Raw genomic sequence first — 20,831 nt, 5'->3', positions numbered from 1 at the left:
GAAGACAAAGTGAAGAGGCAGCACCGCCGTTCAGAGATCAAGTTATGAAAACGACCTAACAGTATGCCCGAAGAAACAGAAGAACAAATCACAGAAGATACACTTCACTAATAAAACACATATTAACTAATAAAACACTTATTAACTAATAAAACACTAGTTTGACAGAAAATGTTAGAGCAAAGAAAAAGGCATGAAATAAAAGAGAAGACATGGGAAGAGTGCACGTTCACAAACACTGAACATGGATGAATGAAGCCAGAGGAACACATTGTTCGAAGGATAGGACACATGCTGTGTATTAGTTTAAAGACTTGTGAGCTCCTCTCTGATCACAGCATCACTCTCATGTTACTCCATCAGTGAACCTTCGTGAAACTAAAGCTCGCATGTCTGAAGCTTCTCGTCCAGCTCAGAGTATTCCCAGAAGACTCAAGTCGAGGGTCAGATTAACTTTGGAAACTTGAAGTGAAAGAAGTGAAACAGAATGAACTCTGACTCGACATGTTCCACTAGTGCCTGCTCGTCCTCCCTGTCAGGCCGTTAACACCATCTCTCTGACTCATTGGCCTTAAATTCAGTTTAATTCAGAGGAGGAGAAGCAGGAGCCGGATCGGCCCCAGCGGCTCATACAAGAGGTAAAAACTAAGTCTGGTTGTTTGGTGTGTAGTGATCAGCGATACCAGCATCCTCTGCTCTCTGGTCTACACTGGAGGTGTCTTCGTGCCCCCGAGGCTGGAACCCAGCAGGACCTGAGCTGGACTTCTCGTCTCCACGAGGAAGTATCAGGTTGTATGAGGAGTTTGTGAATACACTTCTGAATGGAGGAGGCCGTAACGCTGGAACGTGGAAACCCTCTGGAGCTTGAGGCACGGCCTCCTGGCTGGCTGATGTGTTCACGGAGGCTTCCGCACTGCAATGCAGCTCCAGAACATCCACAATGAGCGTTTCACTGTGATGACACTGATCCACGAGAAGAGGAAGACGGCTGTGTTCACCCTGCACAAAGAAGAGCTCACGGTTACTTACGGCAGCCGGAGGGTCAGAAGTATCTCTGAGGCTCTGAAGCACCCTAATGTATTTTCACTGAATATTAATGTTAAACACAGTCGTGTTGCACTTGAAACGAGACACATTAAAGAATAACTGAAGGAGTCTTTTCATTTCAAGTTGTATTTCAAATGGGTGTTGGTTTATATATTATACAATATGGAAGGTGCCTGTTGGCGTGAGTGTGAGCGTGAATAGTTGTGTGTCTCTATGTCTGTTCTGTGATGGACTGGAGACTTGTCCAGGTGAACCATTGACAGCTGGGATCGGCTCCAGCGCCCCTAAACAGGATAAGTGGTTCAGATAATGGCTGGATGGAATATGAAAAATGCTTATGATATAGTTATGGCTCCTTACCACAAGCAGAAAGCTCACTGTGGGTGTGAATATGTATTTAAAGCTGATCGAGCCTGCACTGTAAGTGGTGCAGTCAGTGTGAAGTCTACTCCAAAGACGTAGCAGTTTAGTAAAGACCAGGTGGTGCAAACCACCGCTTCCCCTCTTCCCATAATGCCACTCAATGGCATCTGTCAGAAGATCATTGCTGCCTTTTAAATGCCCGTCAAACCCAATGAGAGAAAACGTAACCATCACTATGACATCATCAGTGTTTCCTTAAAGCTCCCTGCAGAGCCGCTGAAGACTCGCTGTCGTCTCCTCACTTTGAGTAATAATCGAGTCCTTTGAGACATGGCCGTGACCTACCGATGACATCATCACTGGCTTTGGGATTGGAGGATAGACCTTCTGTTTGATGCTGTTGGATGTAAGAATGCATGAAATAAATCACACAGATATGGCAACACCATGTGGTCACTCTAATGGGACCATCAGAGGCAACAATGGAGCCCATTGGACAGGAGATGCTGCTCACCAGGTCCAGTGTCTGTAGCAGAGGGTGACGACGAGGGAAAGGAGAGCGAGAACCGAGACCAGGGACAGGAAGACGGCCTTGATCCAGTAATCAGCTGGAGAGGTAAGACATACGGAGTAAAGCTGGGAACTAATCCACAGTTCAGCCAAAGGAAGTAGAAAGAGTGATCTAAAGATAAAGAAGCAACCTACTCAGTGAGTTTAAGGTGACAGTAATAGAAGCAGCTCCACCTTCTCCAGCTGCTGTCTGCGCCTTCACTGTGAAGGTGTATGAACGGGTCTGCAGGTTTCTGGCCGTCAGGCTGGTGGCTTCAGGATCGTCTGGCCAAGCAAAATATATTGTTATTAATAAACGCTGTGAGGAACCGTCAAGGATCCAAACTCTGCATGTGTAGGTATGAAGGTAACTTTACCCAATGTGAGGCTTCTAGAGCGGCAGAACACACAGTCAATGGGTGGTGTGACTCCAGCGGGAGGACTGAACCACGCTGGAGCAAGACTTCAAACCAATGCTTCATTCTGAGTTATTACATTTTGTTGGAGCGCTTCTACGTGAACCAGCGCCGCTTCTACAGTCTAACAGACGTGACAGCGACACATGAACTCAGCGTCCGCAGAGAGGGAACAGAGCCAATGCAGGAGTTTCCATACGCACAGAGAGGTCTCCTTTTAGAAGATGAGAATATAATATTGTGACTTCACACCGAGATGATGTGAATTTAAACCTTTATTTGAGTTCTAAAATGAAGTATTTTATCTTCAGATGCAAAGATTTAAAAAAAGCTTTGTGTTTTTTTAAGCCAGTCCTCTGAGACAAGATCATTCATTTAATATTAGAATCTGTGATATTTATAATGCATCCAGCTCAATTTATAATCTGACAGTAAATATTGTTAAAATATTATTCAATGGAGCTTCTTCATTTGATCTGACAGCAGTGTTACGTCCATGTTTATAGGACTAAAGTTAGACATAGTAATGAGGAACTTGTTGAATATGAATTGCTCTATTGTGTCGTTGTCTGCAGACATAACGATAATTGAAGTATTTATCAATGTCCATGTGTGTGAACACTTTAATTCTAGTGTGTTTTATTGTATTGTCATTCAGTATCTTCAGGTACTGACATGATATAATAACTACGTTGTAACGTCCTGCCGTGAGCTAGTGCTGAACTCCACTGCTTGTAAAGCATTGTAGATGTTGTGTTTAGTGAAGCTGTATCCTGACATGCGTGTCTTCTAATATGTGGATGTGTCATGAGCATGTGTGATAGGTCATGAGTGTAACCATGGTGACAGGCAGTCAGCATACCGCTGCTGAAATTGCTGACGACATTGTTGTAGTTGTCCAAACAGTACAGGACGTAGCCGCGGATCAGAGCCGGCTGCTCCCTCAGAGGTACGGGGTCCCAGGACACCTGGACGTCTGACTCCTGCTGCTGCCCCTTCAGGGACTGGAACAGGCCGTCTGGGATCCCTGACAGAGAGAAGACAGTTGGACAAAGTCTTCTCTTCATCAGCACACAACTCTCCCCTGGAGGAGTGGAGCTCACGTTCCTGCCGGACGTATCCCTCTCTCCTCTCCAGCAGCACGGGAGCTTCCTTGGAGCAGCTGTACAGCGACAGCAAGTATCGCACGCCGTCTTTCAAGTTGCCTGATGAAGCAACAACGGGAGGGATGTTTGGTCAATGCAACACTGCATTGTAACTGTTGCGTGGGCAACGACCAACACGTACTTGAGGATATTGTCGTTTTGGTGTCATTGGGAGGGACTCTCTTCCACTCCACTTCGCCCCGCCCGGAGCTGGGACACCAGTCCACGATGTAGCCGCAGCTAGCCGCGGGACGGGCAGACCAGGACAGCTGGAAGCCACCGGCACGGCCATCGAGCCACCGAGTCTCCACTGGATTGATGTCTGAAAGAGAAGAGGCTTTGAACACTAGATTTGTATTCTGGCGTGCTGAGGCAGAATAAGTCTCTTAAGATAAGGTCTACCCTTCCCTCCTACCTGTAGCCTGTTATGTGTGTAAGCCTCATACCTGGGTGGAGGCTGGGCGTGGTGATGGTGGATGGGTTTGAGCTACCGTTTGAGTTCCTTGCTGTAACTGTGACGGTGTGCTCTTGAGTGGTGTCCAGACTGAGAGCCAGGCTGTGCTGGTGGAGATCCACTGTGGCTGTGTGTGGTGGAGCTCCCTCTGTGCTCGGTGTCCAGCTCACTTCATAGTCTGTGATGTGTCCATGACTCTGGTTGGCCAGTGGAATCTGCAGAAAGGAAGTCACACTTTGGCTCCACACAACATGCGACACAGGAAACTCTCTGGCTTCTTTGTGTCTTTTTAAACTTCATCACAATCCTCTAGGGGGCGCTGAGGTGCTAAGTCCACGACCAGCACCTTTTGCAATGAGACACAGAGGGCCTCTGGCAAGCCACTGAGTCACAGTCCCCATCCGAACCAGAACCATTTATTTATTGTTTAAACATACAAGAAATGTGTCCTGGTGGGAGAAGCATCACATTTAACGATAAACATTTAACGATAAACATGAAATATAGTACAATACAAAGAGAGCATGAATATTTACAATTGGGTCTACTGATTATTTACAATTAGTATCAAAATTCAAGTTAAAATTAAATGCAGGAATGATGAAGAGTTGTTTATTATGAGGTGGTGCTCACTCATCTGACTTACTTTCCAGATGATTAAAATTTGGTTGACCTTCATCTGCATCCACACGTCAAGAGCATCTGGAACTGAGACACAAACCACAACATGTCTGTTCAACTGCTACTATGGCTCATTAAAGTTTGAACGTTTTGACTTTAACACTTACCATCACCTTTTGTTTGAAAGGTGACGCTCGTGCTCCAGTCACTCCATTTCCAGAAATGTTGCATTGTTCCACATTGTACAGTCACAGTATATGTCCAATGTGGTATCAAGTCATTCAGAACTACAAACTTAAGACCGACTCCAAAGTGTTCAATCTGGGATACACAACAAAGACACACACAGTGATGTTAGTGTTGTTCAGGAAAGGATCTCACAGCAGTGTTAAACACCATGATGGTTAATATATTATATTATATTTTCACTTTGATTACCACCAGTTTAGTGCTAGTCTGGTGTACTTTAGCCTAGTGTACTTTAGCTTGTGTACTTTAGCTAGTTTACTTTAGCCTAGTGTACTTTTACAAATATTACAAATACGTTGATTATACACGTATGTTTGTTTTACATTTGTGTTTGAGATATTATAATACGTTTATAATCAATTGTGTGTTTGTGTTTTATTTTTTTTGCATCGTGCCGGGTCCGGTCTTGAAGCCGTCGCCGCGGTCCTGGTATTGTAACTTGTCATGTGACTGTCACAGTCACATGACAAAAAAAGCACTATTGACATGTCTGGAGATCACAGGCCAGTTGACATTGAGACCTCTAGTTAAGCTCATGAATTCTTTCTACTTTTGTCAACTTACTGTGGTATTTTCACCATTGCTAACATTTATTTGGCATGTTATGTTGAGCTTGTTGTAATGTGGCTCCGTCCAGCTCCACTCCAAGCTGACACTTCTGGCATTCAGAGTTGAAGCTGTCACTCCTTTTGGAGGGAACATGTGCACTGAAACGAAAGACAAACAACAATTACTTCACTTGAATGATTACAAAGAGAAAGGCTTTTTCATACTATGTATACCTCTTTTCGTCAGGTCTGCAATGTCTGAAAGCTCTACCTCCCCAAATGTATTTTGCGCCGTCAACGTCCAGTTTCTAGCACCAACATCTACTTTCACTTTCTGGAGGCATCGGCCCTTTGCACATGGACTGAAATACAAATGAGAGTCTCACTTTTCATTCCATACAAAACAAAGAATGACACATGTAACATCGCAACACAAACATACAGGCTCTCAAGCTGTGGCTTTCAAGATTCAAAATAATCTCAGAGGGCCACAGAGCCAATAGATATTAAAGCAAATAAAAACATAGTTAAAACATAGTTAAAGCAAACTGTAATACAAAATTAATATCTGACAATGATTTAACACAAAGTGTTGCACTTAGTGGTTAGGGAGACTGTTACATTGGCATGACCCTGCTGAGAAAAAATCCAGTGGCCCATGTTGGAGCTTGGTGTTGGGGACCCGGTCCGGTCATCCTTGGTGGAGCTTGGTGTTGGGGACACGAACCGGTGGCCCATGGTGGAGCTTGGTGTTGGGGACACGGTCCTTGCCCATGGCCTGGAGCTTGGTGTTGGGGACACGGTCCTTGCCCATGGCCTGGAGCTTGGTGTTGGGGACACGGTCCTTGCCCATTGCCTGGAGCTTGGTGTTGGGGACATGGTCCGGTCATCCTTGGTGGAGCTTGATGTTGGGGACACGGTCCGGTCATCCTCGGTGGAGCTTGGTGTTGGGGACCCGGTCCGGTCATCCTCGGTGGAGCTTGGTGTTGGGGACACGGTCCTTGCCCATGGCCTGGAGCTTGGTCTTGGGGACATGGTCCCGTCTTCCTTGGTGGAGCTTGGTGTTGGGGACACGGTCCGGTCATCCTTGGTGGAGCTTGGTCTTGGGGACCCGGTCCTCGCCCATAGCCTGGAGCTTCGTCTTTGGAGGAGCGAGCAGCCTGCAGATCTAAGAGTGTGAGTGGAGGTTGGGGGAGTGATGAGTTCTTGTAGGTAGGGAGGTGCATGTCCATTTATGCATGTATAAGTAAGGAGTAGGACTTTGTAGTCAATCCACAATGAGACAGGGAGCCAGTGTGGTGAGTGCAGAATAAAATGGATGTTATGTGTTCATATTTCCAGACTCTCATCAGGATCCTGGCAGCGCTGTTAAGGGTGTATTGCAGTTTCTGGATGTTCTTGCCAGTGATCCTAGTGCAGAGCAAATTACAGTAGTCCAGTCTTGAGGAGATAAAGGCGTGGATAAGCTTCTTTGCGTCTGGTTAAAGTGGGGCGGAGTTTGTAAATGTTTTTGAGATGGTAAAAGGAGGTTTTGCACAGGTTTTTTATATGGCAATTAAAAATGAGGTGGGGCTCATACCTTACTCCCAGATTAGTGACTGTGGAGGAAAGGGGCATAACCAGACTGTGAAGGTGAGATGAGTTTTGGATGATGACGGAACCTGATGTGGAGCACCAACAAGATGGGGCTTTGATTTTGCCACTGTTTAACTGGAAAAAGTTGTTGCCCATCTTTTATCTGCTCATCCGGTGAGTTGTCTCGTACCTTCCAAGCAGCCGGTACACGGTTGGCCTCTGGGCGTCTGTCTCTCTCCCTACTGTCCAGTGACAGAGGACCGACTCCAGATCTCGGGTTTCACACTGAAGATCTCTTACGTCAGGGGGGTCTGATGGTGGCAAGAGTTGAAAAAAGAACAGCCAGACTTATAGAAGATGTATTTCAAAATCCAGAAACTCTGCACAATATTAAGTCCTACTCACAGCCAATGTAAGCACACGCCCCATTTTCATTTGTATTCGTTCTGCATTTAACATCAGTGCAGCTGTCTCCTGATGCCTGGCTCAAGAGGACAGTCAAGGCATATGTCTGACTGCTGATCGGTATGGCGGAAATATTTTCACTTTTATATCCAGTCAGATGCATGTTTTTAAAAACTTCCCTTGCAGGTAGAACACAGCAGAAGGTGACATTACTGCCGACCTGAAACTCTCCGTCCTTTGGAAAAACTTCCGGCTTTACTGCGATTTTCAACCCTGAAGGAGCAAAGTAACAGGACATCAGAAGCACATTGAAGGAGTGCCATGAAATAAATATAAATATATAATAATAAAAACATGAAGTTAAGTAAGTTGAACATTACAAGGAAGAGTCCGGTTTTGTTTCCATGGGCTTGTTTGTTTTTTGTAACGGGAACCGAGTCTGACTGAATGGGAAGCGCATTCCAACGCCAGATAGGACGTCCAGTTCCAGGAGTGAGTGGATTCTATCTGCTCAGGTGCCACAGCAACTTCATCCTAAAACCATTACCTAAAACCATTATCTCATCTTATCTTCCATTACCAAATAAAGACATGCACCTCTCTGGTTATTGTTATGGAAGTCAGTCATGTTGGTGTAATAGAAACTCTTACATAATGAACTTGATGGTCTGCTATGAGAACCTCCAGCTCATAGATCAGCACATCCTGCACTGCAGAGCATGGGGGCGTGTCCTCCCAGGTCAACAGCAGCATCTGGCCAAAGCTGGAAAGGGTCATATTCTGAGGTGCACAATGCAAGGACCCTGAGGATAATAATGAATGCACGTTTTAGTTATCATCACAAATAGTGAGAACTTCATCTACACAGACAGTAGACAGATATGAAGACTATGTATATATATATACATATATATATATGTAAACATAAACTTTTGTTACATGTGTGGCTGCATTAAGCATCTGGAATTGAGCATTTGGAAGTGAGGTTTTATTTTTTCAACTATTGATGTTTCATATAAAACCCATCTGAATATAATACAGCGTCTCTAATATTAAAATTAGCCCACTTAGTCATTAAGTCTTCAGAATTGACTCCAGAAAGTCATTTAACTTTCACTCAGAATCACACTATATTCATTTTCATAGTCATAGTCATTTTCATAGCCTCCCAGGAGGCTCCTTACAGCCTCCTGGGACCAAATGATGACAGAATATCTAGTCAGTGGTGTAAAATACTGTCCTTACCTTGTTGTTTTTTTAATGATATTGGTACTTTACTATTATATTTCTACTAACTTTTACTTTTACTTCATTACATTTTGTGGACAAATCTCTTTTCAGGAAGAAAGAACACTGTGCAAAATGAATCAGTGGCCATGATGTTGAAACATTCGTCCTTTGGAGCCCCGACAGTGTGTTTCTGTCTCTGGCCTGATCTGTGTATGTGTTCAGTTCAAGCCGAGGTGGTCTATGACTGCTGCATGCAGTCTTAAATATACTGTATCATTTCATATTGCATGTCAGATCACATTTTAAATTAGCAGTGTTAGAACCCAAAATGTTGTTTAATCCATTCTAATTATTATTACAGTCAATAGGCTGCCTGTACACTTATAATCTATCGTACATTTAAACAAGTATAAAGACTATTGTCTTCTTTTAAATGCAATTTAGTTTGCATTATACATTCAAATGAAAAAGGTGTGTTATCAGCTGTAAATCATATCTGCAGGCTAATAACAGATAAAAGATGCCACACTCACCTTGTTCGTGTGTGCTCTTGAAGAACAGTAAGGCCAACAATAATGTGAGCATCATAATCCTTGAAGAAAACAAAACCATCTGCTTATAATACCAGTGGAAATACTCAGTTTGTAACAAAACTCCATTAAGCAGCATAATCCTGAGGCATTTTCATAGAGAGGAATCAGCATACTTGCATGTGGAAGTCTGGCTGGTTGTTTGGTTCTGACACAGATAATACCATCGGAGGCTGTAAGTGAGTCCCTGCACCAACACTCCCTTCACAAGCAGCCAATGGCACCGCTTTGGAAATCCATTAGCTGTCTGAGATAATTGTGAAATCCTTGTGGACTTCATTTCAGGAACTCAAGAGTCATCTTTCTGGTAATCGTGAGTCACCAACAGATCAGACATGCACTCCAAATGTTCAGATTCTAGTTTCAGTCCTTCAGTCCGGCATGCCTTCATAAAGTCCTCTTAATTTTAGGATTATTTCTCAGCATGCCCTAGTGTAGAAGGTAATGCAGAATCTTCTTGAAAAAGCTTTTATAAGCTCTTTGTTGTCTTCTTCAGAGAACAAAGAGCCAGACACCAAGACAAGCAGCTCATCTGACTGTAGGGCCGGGAGTCTTTTGCTGTCTGTCTTTGCATAACCCGAGAACCACATTCATTGGAATGAATTGTCAGACAGCCACAGGGGTCCAAGCTCCAGGACTCTGACCTGAGCCTGCCTTTGCTTATCACTCCAGCTAACTGCTGCTGCAACCAAGCTTACTTCCTGCAGCCCTTCTGGCATTGCCAGCCAAGCGGGAAAGGGGTGCGCCTTCCCAAGGGGTGCGCATTCCCAAGGGGTGCGCATTCCCAAGTGGTGCACCTTCCAAAGGGGTGAACGTTCCCAAGGGGTGTGCATTTCCAATGGATGCATGTTCCCAAGGGGTGGGCATTCCCAATGGGTGCACGTTTCCAAGGGGTGCACGTTCCCAAGGGGTGCGCGTTCCCAAGGGGTGCGCGTTCCCAAGGGGGGCATGTTCCCAAGGGGTGCACGTTCTCAATGGGTGCGTGTTCCCTATGGCTGCACGTTCCCAAGGGGTGCGTCTTCCCAAGGGGTGCGCGTTCCCAAGGTGTGCGCGTTCCCAGTGGGTGCACATTCCCAAGGCCTGCACGTTCCCAAGGGGTGCACGTTCCCAAGGGGTGCACGTTCCCAAGGCCTGCACGTTCCCAAGGGGTGCACGTTCCCAAGGGGTGCGCGTTCCCAAGCGGTATGACCTTTATGACCAGGCATGCCGCTGATACACTCGATGGGTGTGCTGCTGAGGACCCCTTGGAGTGAGCTTTTGAATTTGGTGCAATTTGGACATCTGGCACATGCAATATTATGAAGCTTTGAAGACACAAATGAACAGCACTGTGAAGCAGCTTCAAGGCGTCTGCAGCAGGCAGGAAGTGGCTAACTCATTGACTTTATAACCTGATAAAAGTTCTTCAAAAACGAATTGATTTCACAATGCCATTTCCAGAGTGAGCGTTTGAACCCAAGGATTCAGCCAATCACAAGACAGGCTCCGTCCTTGGGGTCTTGACAGACTTACACTTTGTGACTGATCTTGATGATGTTAAGGGCCATTCCAGTCATTGGGAGGAACAACTCTAGGAAGTGCACATCCCACACAGGGTGAGTTCAGGGTGAGTCAGTCTTGAGTTAACGGTCATCATGTGGCAGCACGACAGGATGCCCTCCGCCTCTCACACACAGTGACACAACGCCTTTTCAAATGAAACGTTCCACCACACACAATCCACCACACATTAGACATCAGTTTATTGTTTCCTGTTAATCTGAGCGATGTAGAGATACAGGTATAATTTGACTGATATTTAGTTAAAGTATCCTAACAAGTGATCCACTGCATTGTTAACAATTGTGTTAGTGAGCACTAGAGGGTGCTATCACTCCGTCACTGAGGAGAGGATGCTGTGACTGAACTGTTACAGAGCAACACATCCAGACTCACAACACATACTTATAGTTTCCTAATTTAATTCAATTGATGTTCTTTATATGTTGTTCTATTTTTACTTTTGAACATTTTTTTGCACTTTATGACTTCATCACATGACTTCTCTTTTTTTTCAAGTTTCAAGTCTTCTGTATGTTTGCACAGATGGAAGAAGTAACAAATAAAACAAACTTAGTATTGCTCAGGGGTGAAATGTAACTCATAATAAGTTCATAAAATATCTGTAAAATAAAATAAAATATCTTTTTAATAATCCCACCAAAGAAACATTTCTCCTCTAAACCTTTTAGATCAGAAAGAATGACTGAAAAGAATATTTGATTGATTATGAAGGTCTGAAAGATGTTTTATTCAGAAAAATGGTCGGATACGTCCGTGTGTGTCAAGACGCTTGTCTCAGTCGCTTACAAGTATGAGTAAAATATACAGGTTTACCGCTACAGGTGATAATATGTCAATAATTTAGCGTAATGGTGATTTTTATTTTTATTGCACTTTATATTTGTGCCGGTCATATCTTTTTATTTCATCATATTTGTCCCCAACACCTCAAAGGCCGGTCAGTGAAAACATTGTCCTCCATGGAACCGTCTGTGGTGGAAAACAGTGGACCGCTGCCAGGTGGTTTCATTTAAACCACCTGAGACTCCTTCAAACCTTCACTTGTTTCTAGTTCTCTTTGGAGGAGCCGATCCCTCGCTTAACAACACTAACGTGAGGTTAAAATAGCTCCACCTCAAGCAGTACGGGATGATTGGGATTACAGGGGACAAGTACTTTTCCTTTTGATAGTTACAGTACAAACATACTACAACATACTACAACATACTACAACTCTTTTGTCCTTGACTTTTACTATTATTATTTTATTATTTCTACTTTTATTCATGTTAAGGGTCTGAGAGGATAAATCAGACGTTGGTTGCACACAACAGTTGTTAGTAGGATACATGTATTGTTGTTTGGGGTCTGCATATCGTCACCTTCCTAAAATAATGGCCCAAGTCATTTTTTCAGGTTTTTCAGAAAACACAAAAAACCTGATCAGTAAGAGCGGTGCACAAGCTGCCTCTAGACACTGCACAACAGGAATACTGTAACACCGGTCAAACTATGTTGTGATTACTAATATTATGTTCCAGTGAGATTTTCATTGACAAAAATGCTTGCAGAAATGCTAACTACATTGTTAGCTTTAATGGTAGCTTCAAAATGCCATCTTGAAAAGCTTGTAAAATGGCCTCAGTCACATTGTCTTGTGACTGAGGCAAAATACAAAGTCCTAGGTCACACTGTGGCCATAGTTATAGTTCTACTAGAGGGGTAGCACCACATGATCTGTTCAACTCAGGATGTCGGTGGTTTTACCAGAGGTGGCCAGTAACATGAGGAGATGATTTAGGAAAGAAAATCTTTTTTTTTGGAAAAAATATGACAAAGGGCATTATTTTAGGAAGGTGTGGATATGAGATTTGTAAAGAATGTGGAATAATATAAACCCTCATCCATAAAGAAACTCACTGAAGTCAAGTCCAGCTGTGACTAACTAGTTACTTGAAGAAAGATTAAGAGATGAATGTGCCACCCTTTTTTTAAAAACCTATATAAGCAAGTATGGCTAACTAAGCCACCAAAACTCTTTAAACACACACATGGTGTGAAAGTATTACGATAGACTTGACCTTTCTTTTACTGTGGGACCTGAGTGCCGATGGCCTTCCAACTGAGGTGACTCGAGCTGTCTCAGGACCTATTGTTACTGACCAGCTCGCAAGCTGGATAACTACATGTGTAAGATGATGATGATGTATAAACAACATAAACGGTCATACTTGCTGCCCTACACATGTTATTACATGCCAGGATAATGTAACAGTGAATCTGTCATGTTTTACAGGTGGTCTCAGTGACCTGATGCTCAGTCCTGAAGCTCCTGTCTGGTGAGGTAATCCTGAACCAGCAGACTCTCCTCACAGTATAAACAACCATCAGAGGAGATGGCTGTCCACTGACCTGAGAGCTCCATGAGGGGTTAGGTTCAGGGTTAGGGGTAGAATAGATGTCCACTGACCTGAGAGCACAAGAGCTCATTCACAGTTCTCCAACGTGGCCACTTCTGTTGCAGCACTTCCACACTCCAAAAAGGTTGACGGCTGGCCTTCATCAAAAAACTCTGAAAGATAAAGAAATTACTTTTTTCCGAACAAAAAACAAAGCAACATTTTCATTGCCCCCATGTCAGCAAACCGTGTTCATCGCTCTGTCGACACTAGCTCTTTCCAGGTGATGTCATCACGCACACATTGCATTGGCTCGCAAAATAAGTCTGTTTATATGGAGGTGTCTGAAGAAATGACCATACTTGTTAAATTACCTCAGTTAACATAGTAAGCAAACTCAAGTTTGTTTAATCAGGGCTTTTACTACGTAGCACAATACATGGTCACATTTCGTGGTGCCACAAAGGGGGCGTGGCTTATCTCAGCCACTTCTCTTGTTGAAAAGAGCGATCTTTTCTACTATTGACTAAATAACCACGAGATCTGCTTTATACTTGTTGTGGAAGTCACAAAAACGTGGAAACATCATCTCCATGGTGTCTGGGTTCATAATAGTATCCGTAGTCCCACAACAGCCTGAATGAAGCTCCTTCTGGAGGACCAGCAGCAGGTGACAAGCAGAACATCTCAACGCTGATTGGCTGACGCAACTATGACTCACGTGTTTTTGCTGCCGGAGTTGGGAAATTTCAACTCAGACCAACGGGCTGTTCGTGCTGCTTCTACGCGTTTGACGCACTGCCCGCTGGAAAATATGCGTCTATGCAGCTTTGCATTGACTTTGCATGTAATCTGAATGCACGTCGAAATCTTGACCCATTCGGTGTGAACACACCATAAGTCTCTTAAATCTCTCCAGTTGATCCAGAATGCTGCAGCTCGTGTACTAACAATGAGCAGAAGAGAGATCACATTACTCTCCACTGGCTTCTCCTTACCTGCAACGCCTTAACTGGTGATGCACCATCATATCTTATTAAGGAGTTTATAGTGCCATATTACGCCAATTGAGATTTTATAGCACCATATTACCCCGCTAGAAAGTTCATAGTACCATATTACCTCACTAGAGAGATCATAGTACCATATCACCCCACTAGAGAGCTCATAGTACTCTATTACCCCACTAGAGAGCTTATAGTACCATATTACCCCACTAGAAAGAATATAGTACCATATTACCCCATTAGAGAGATTATAGTACCATATTACCCCACTAGAGAGATTATAGTACCATATTACCCCACAAGAAAGCTATACAAAATAAACTGAATTGAATTCAGCGGCGGAGCTCTGATTCTCAGTGGTTGTCTCACTCGTTGGTTGTCTTGCTTTCTGCTTTGAGTGACTGCTAATCCTTTTTTGTTTCTCCTTCCAGAAGTTCCTTGTCTGTTCCTTGAACATTGTCTTTCTTGCAGACATCCAACATGGCTTCCTTCATGTGCTTAATGCCTTTTTTCAAGTTGGACCGATTCCACATGTTTTGATCTGCATGCATGCAGAACTTTTTATAGTCATCAAGATTCTTATTAGAATTATTATATATTTATTTTTAAATTATCATTATTTATCATCATTTGTATTATTGTTCTTATAATTTACATCAATGCAATGATGACCTATTCTGACTGATACCCAATTTTACCCAATTTCCAGATTACCTATCTGTTACTGAGAGAGAGAAGAGAGAGAGACCTCTCTCTCTCCCTCTCCCTCCCTCTCTCTCTCTCTCTCCCCCCCCCCCTCCTCTCTCTCTCTCTCTCTCTCTCTCTCTCTCTCTCTCTCCTCCCCCCCTCCCCTCTCTCTCTCTCTCTCTCTCTCTCTCTCTCTCTCTCTCTCTCTCTCTCTCTCTCTCTCTCTCTCTCTCTCTCTCTCTCTCTCTCTCTCTTTCTCTCTCTCTCTCGAATGGATCGTTCATCAGCTCTTCTACTCTTCTTCTCTTCTCCTTCTCTTCTTCTTTCTGCTTCTCTCTGTGAGTATAACCTTCCTTCTGAAGATAATTATTGTTGTGTTACCTCCAGTCGCTCAGTGATATCATTATTATTTTGTAAAAACCTGGTTTTCCGGTGGTCAGGCTGTTCATGCCTCGCGCTGCTTCTCCCGTTACCGGCACCGGGAGCCGCGCGTCCCGGTAAGAGATCACTGAGACAGCTTCACTACGAGCTCACAGGCTGCTGCTTGACTACTGATTATGAAGTACGATTAATATGACTGTCATCAACCTGTAAGTGGAACTTTTATTTGTTGACTGATTTGAGTTATTTAAAATTCATTATCATGAACTGATCATTTATTTAAAATAAATGTATTAAAAAGTACAACTCCGTCTCAGCTGTAGTGAATTACAAGTGTACAGTGAGATTGAAAATACTCAATCCTCTTGGAATTAGACCCATAAAGTGTCCATTTGTTATATCATTAAATGAATGCACGTGCAGGTCAGAGCTGTAGTGCGTGTTGCAGCTCGTTTAGAAACAGCGTTGCCATTACATAGTTTGACCACAAGAGAGCACTGTCTCAGGTGTACAGTATGTCTTAAAAGTATAATTCTGATTGCAAGATATTTGTACATTTGTGGCAATACATGTACAAAGCAGAGGCGTCTGTAGGATTTTGACACATCATCTGGGGCTTAGCCTTGAAAAGTATAGTTTATGCGCGCGGCGATATGTTTAGGCGTGGAAACACTTCACATACTTCACAGGCACCTGCTCTTCTGGACTGAATTGAATTGAGGCATTTCATGAAAAAGAAAATAAACAAGATGGTTGGACGTTATACCCTCACATTAACTTTAGCTTCTTTCCCCTCGAGAAGAAGCCCAAGCTTAATTATTTTTAGGTACACAATTCTCACACACTACAATTGCATTTACAGACAGATGCTACTAATAACAGAAAGTTTTTTCCCATGTGATACCAACTAGCAGCTACATCCCTCTAGTAGTTCCAGCTGCAACACTCTTCGAAATTCTATGTTTTTTTAATTAATTTCTATTCCCATTACCTCTTTAATTTCTGATCACCTTTGGGGGGAAAACATCTAAAAAATGTTTGTGACATCCTGTTGTGCTACTACCCAAAGACAGCAGCTAGCTGTTGTGAAGTGAGCCTGCTGCCTGACGCTGTTTTGGGTGAATGACGTCTCGTGCGACCTGGAGGTGTTAGTGCCAAAGCCAAAGTAGTCGCTTTTAAATAAATAAATATTTATAATTGTTACTCAAACCTGTCCAAAAACAGTGGAAGCATCCACATGAAATAACCCGAATGTTTTAGCCTTGGGACGCCCCTGGTACAAAGTGTGTTTTAAGGTGAGCCAGATACAGCTGGTGTCTCTCAGAGAGTCCAGGGAGGCTGACCTGAGAGATAGAAACAGAACAGCTGGACAGATGTGATCACAATCACTTCACATGCTCATCGCTCGCAACACGACTAACCATTTGTCTCAGAGGACTTCCTCTTTCTACTCAGGTGAGGATCAACCTCAGGGGATCCAGATCTGTGCGATCTCATGCGAGGTGGTTTAGTCTCTCTCGGGTCAAGGGTTTGGTTCTCTGATTCACACACGTGATCATTTAAATAGTTTTTACTTTTCCTTCCTTGGCAATTCCAACAGAAGTGATGGGTACAAATGCACAACTCAGAGGCAGATGGCAGGCAAAATTCTTTAATCGAGTATTCAGGCAGGAGTCAAAAACCAGGAGATCAATCAACACAGGCAAACAAATCCAAGGTCGGTAAGACGGGCAACACAGGGTTAGAACAGGTAGACTATGATGCTACGGTTCGCGAGAGAGTTTGGCACTTAATGGACCAGACAATCTGGCAGAGGACAAGTGCAAGTGAGGGGACCTAAATAGTGAGAGCTAATGAGGGGACGGGCTGCAGGTGAGATAGGCGTGAGGACCAGGTGACGGGGATGAGGGATAATCAGGAGGGAGTGGCATGATCTGAACTGTCCGGAGAGTTCATTAAACTGGCAGAAAACACGTAATAGGATGAACAATCTGTGACACTTTGGGGAACAGCGTGGAAATGTTCACTGTTTAACTCAAAATGATGAATAGCTGAAGCGCTAACACCCTCAGTGCAAGAGGGGCGGGGCTAGTCACCGGGCTGGACGACCTTCTGTGGAGTTTACATGGCAGCGTGGGTTCCCTCCACGTTCTCCCCATGGCAGCGTGGGTTCCCTCCATGTTCTCCCTGTGGCAGCTTATGTACCCTCCACGTTCTCCCTGTGGCAGCGTGTGTACCCTCCACGTTCTCCCTGTGGCAGCGTGTGTACCCTCCACGTTCTCCCTGTGGCAGCGTGTGTACCCTCCACGTTCTCCCTGTGTCAGTCTGGGTTCTCATCGCAATTTACCCGTGGCAGCATGGGTTCCCTCCATGTTCTCCCCATGTTAGTTTGGGTTCCCTTTACTTTCTCCTCATGTTAGTGTGTGTTCCCTCCACCTTCTCCCCGTGGCAGCCTGGGTTCCTTTCACGTTCTCCCAGTGGCAGTGTGGGTTCCCTCCTCGTTCTCCCCATGTTAGTGTGGGTTCCCTCCACGTTCTCCCCGTGGCAGCGTGGGTTCCCTCCGCTCAGGTTCATTGGAGTCTAAACTACCGCAGAGTGAACGGTGTTATAGATTAAAGCTTTATTGTCCAATCAGAGCTGTATATTTGACTTCCTTCCTATAACTGTAAATAACACAGAACATGTTCAGAAACACACTCACACACACACACACACAAACACACACACACACACACACACACACACACCCTCAGTAATCGTCAGTCCTCTGTCCTCCGTTCATAGACCTGTGTTTCTCCTGCAGGCCTCCTCTCCACCGCTTCGTCCGGCCTTCATCCTCCAGCCGCCGACGTCGGTGGAACGTTCCAATCCCCTCTAATATTTAGGTCAATCTGATTATGAACATTTCCTCTGAGACTCTTCTTCATCAATGACGACCAAGATGGAGACTCCTTTCTACCACGACGATTCCCCCGCCGCCCATGGCTTCAGTCAGATTGCAGAATATGAGCGTTACCCAGGAAACAAGCTACTGATGAGTAAGAAGGCCGTGTCCATGGCGGGCAGCCATCACTTCCCCAGCGGTGGTGCAGCAGGAGGGAGGGTCGGGAACCACCACAACGTGGGGCTCGCTGGCAATAGCTCTGTCATGACATCAGCGGCAGACATGAACCTGCTGAAGCTGGCGTCCCCCGACCTGGAGCACCTCATCATCCAGTCCAACCAGGGACTGGTGACCACCAGCCCCATGCCCACCTCCAGCAACCCCTTCCTCTACCGCAACCAGGCCACCAACGAGCAAGAAGGATTTGCTGACGGCTTTGTCAAAGCACTCGCTGACCTTCACAAGCAGAACCAGCTGGTGGGAGGCGGTCACATGTCACCGTCCTCGCCCTCCACCGTCTCCCTGCAGGCCTCCTACCAGAGGAACCTGATGCCTGGAGGAGACATGCCCATCTACACCAACCTGAGCAGCTACACCCCGGGCCAGATGCCGTACCCTGGAGGGCAGATGGCATACGGTAGCTCCGGCCAGGCCGGCGGTGGAGCCCCTCAGCCCCACACCCGAGGCCTGGACGCCCCTCAGACCGTCCCTGAGGTGCCTCACCTGCCGGGCAACCCCATGTCCCCACCCTCCCTCTCCCCGATTGACCTGGAGACACAAGAGCGAATCAAAACAGAACGCAAGAAGCTCCGCAACCGCATTGCCGCATCCAAGTGCCGCAAGCGAAAGCTGGAGCGTATATCGAGGCTGGAGGAGAAGGTGAAGGTTCTAAAGAACCAGAACTCGGACTTGGCCTCCACCGCCGCCATCCTACGGGAGCAGGTCACTCAGCTCAAGCAGAAGGTCATGAGTCACGTCACCAACGGCTGCCAGATTGCTGTTGCCTCAGCCAGTGCCAAGTCCGGAGGACGAGGCCCCGGCAGCGAGGACTCAGGCTGCTGAGGAGGCGGGACACTATAAGGACTGTACAAGATACGGAGAGTTCAATTGGACCATTTGGCCACATTTCTCTCGCTCTCGGTCAGAGCGAGCAGAGCGCAGGACAGAGGGAGATTTAACAGGATGTGTTTTGGCCTTTAAACCAGTCAATCATCCAGCCAGAGGGGCGGGGCTTAGAAGTCAGAGAGGAGACTAAAGCAGAGACAAATCCCTGAGATTGGGCAACTTGAATTTTGACGTTTGAACATTTGAAGAAGACATTGTGAAAAAGATATAGTTTCCTGTATTCACAATTTTTTTTAGATGTCATTCTATTGCAGAAAATAAACTGTACTGAACAGCAGAAATTATTTTCCACCACTGACATTAATTTCCTATATATTCAAAACATTGTGTGAGTAAATTACCTGTCAACATGTTTTTTACATTGTGAAGATGATCTTTACTTGAAACAAAGTTTTTGATTTGTGGAAGATTGCTCATAAAAGGTTATCAAACTGCTCAAATCGAAATAACTGATGTAGTAATCAGATTACTTTTAGTTACAGAGGACTGTTACTCAACTTGTCATCATTTTCAATAAACAGTGAACAGAGGATCAGAGACACAATTTTATCCAAAATGTGCACTTTTGTTTTGTAATCTGATTACTATTATTACTTTTTTGTTTAATACAATTGCACACGTGTTAAAACAGCAAAAGAACTATAATTTATAAATAAAAAGATTGACAAATCTGTTCTACAGTAACTTTTACTCTTACTGTAAACATGTTGAAGCTCAACTGTGATTGTTTAGTTTTTTACTCTTTCTTATTTATCTTTATCTGTTATTGATGAAAAAGTTGAAATCTACTTTTTATGAAGAAAATAATTTAAAGTTCCACTGTTTTTTTTCTGACATGGGCAGTTTCATTTGGTTGTTGACTCATGAAAGACTTTCTTACTTTCTTTGGATCTTTCAGGAATCAGGATGAAGAAAATGTTCAATTTCAGATGTCGAAGACCTCTGAAAGATCTGATTATTGTACTTTTCAACTAATGGAATATAATGATGAACTAATAATATAACAAATATAACAGCAGGTTGAACAATATACGTTGTTAAACTGTTTATTGACTGATTGTTGATATTAATATTTCCTTCAGCAGCATGACTGAAGAACAATTTAAATCTAATTCAAATCAAAGCAGAAGTGTGCAAATAAGATATGACCATTGCATTATATCTATAATTTTGATTATGATTTCCCAGTTGTTGGTTTTTTTGTTTTTTTTTACAAATGGCTGTTGTTGTCATTTTAAATCAGATGATTTGGACTCTATATCTTGATTTAGATTGTTTTCAAATCAATTATTTGCAACACATTTTGAGTCTACAGGCTCAATACTTTCTAAAAGGCAGAACAATAAAACTGCAGCTGTTTCTAGTGTACAGGATATTTGTTTTGGTTTACGCAAACATGAACTCAGTAAAACACACAACCATGTGTAAAGAAGGCCCAAGACATGAGCCGAGAGGGGGAAACAAAGCTTTGCGGCTATGAAGCACTGTGCGCCCTTTATTGTGTACATATACACAAACAGCACATTCTCTCACCAACGAGTCAATAAGACACCTGGTCGCTGACGCTTGTTTCATGTATAGTGTCTCTTCAAAAGAGTTGACGTTGACTTGACC

At 44.1% G+C, this 20,831-nt stretch overlaps 2 protein-coding genes across 3 annotated transcripts; one reads left to right on the top strand and one right to left on the bottom strand.

Moving 5' to 3' along the window:
- Window positions 1-645: 645 nt before the first annotated feature.
- LOC137783877 (leukemia inhibitory factor receptor-like) lies at window positions 646-9,190 on the bottom strand. Its single transcript, XM_068574220.1, has 17 exons — window positions 9,136-9,190; window positions 8,024-8,175; window positions 7,753-7,906; window positions 7,373-7,645; window positions 7,158-7,278; window positions 5,627-5,754; window positions 5,409-5,551; window positions 4,763-4,916; window positions 4,621-4,682; window positions 3,967-4,189; window positions 3,663-3,842; window positions 3,479-3,580; window positions 3,238-3,402; window positions 2,116-2,244; window positions 1,925-2,018; window positions 1,756-1,807; window positions 646-999 (listed from the first exon to the last, which is right to left on the bottom strand). Exons 1-17 carry the CDS (start codon window positions 9,188-9,190, stop codon window positions 646-648), a joined length of 2,541 nt encoding a protein of 846 aa, XP_068430321.1.
- Window positions 9,191-15,096: 5,906 nt separating this feature from the next.
- Window positions 15,097-19,935, top strand: june (JunE proto-oncogene, AP-1 transcription factor subunit). Of its 2 annotated transcripts, none has more exons than XM_068574293.1 (2): window positions 15,097-15,165; window positions 18,012-19,935. In XM_068574293.1, the coding sequence occupies exon 2, from the start codon at window positions 18,138-18,140 to the stop codon at window positions 19,152-19,154; it is 1,017 nt and encodes a 338-aa protein (XP_068430394.1). In that variant the 5' UTR covers window positions 15,097-15,165; window positions 18,012-18,137; the 3' UTR covers window positions 19,155-19,935. The 2 variants fall into 2 exon arrangements, with proteins under 2 accessions (XP_068430394.1, XP_068430395.1); XM_068574294.1 differs by lacking the exon at window positions 15,097-15,165 and adding an exon at window positions 15,220-15,324.
- Window positions 19,936-20,831: the final 896 nt, after the last annotated feature.

Source organism: Clinocottus analis, unplaced genomic scaffold, assembly GCF_023055335.1.
Source record: "Clinocottus analis isolate CAN_PGR_092001 unplaced genomic scaffold, fCliAna1.0.p SCAF_13, whole genome shotgun sequence".
In the NCBI taxonomy this organism is placed as follows: domain Eukaryota; kingdom Metazoa; phylum Chordata; class Actinopteri; order Perciformes; family Cottidae; genus Clinocottus; species Clinocottus analis.
The sequence above is the reverse complement of the archived record's forward strand: the minus strand, read 5'-3'. Positions and strand labels throughout refer to the sequence as shown.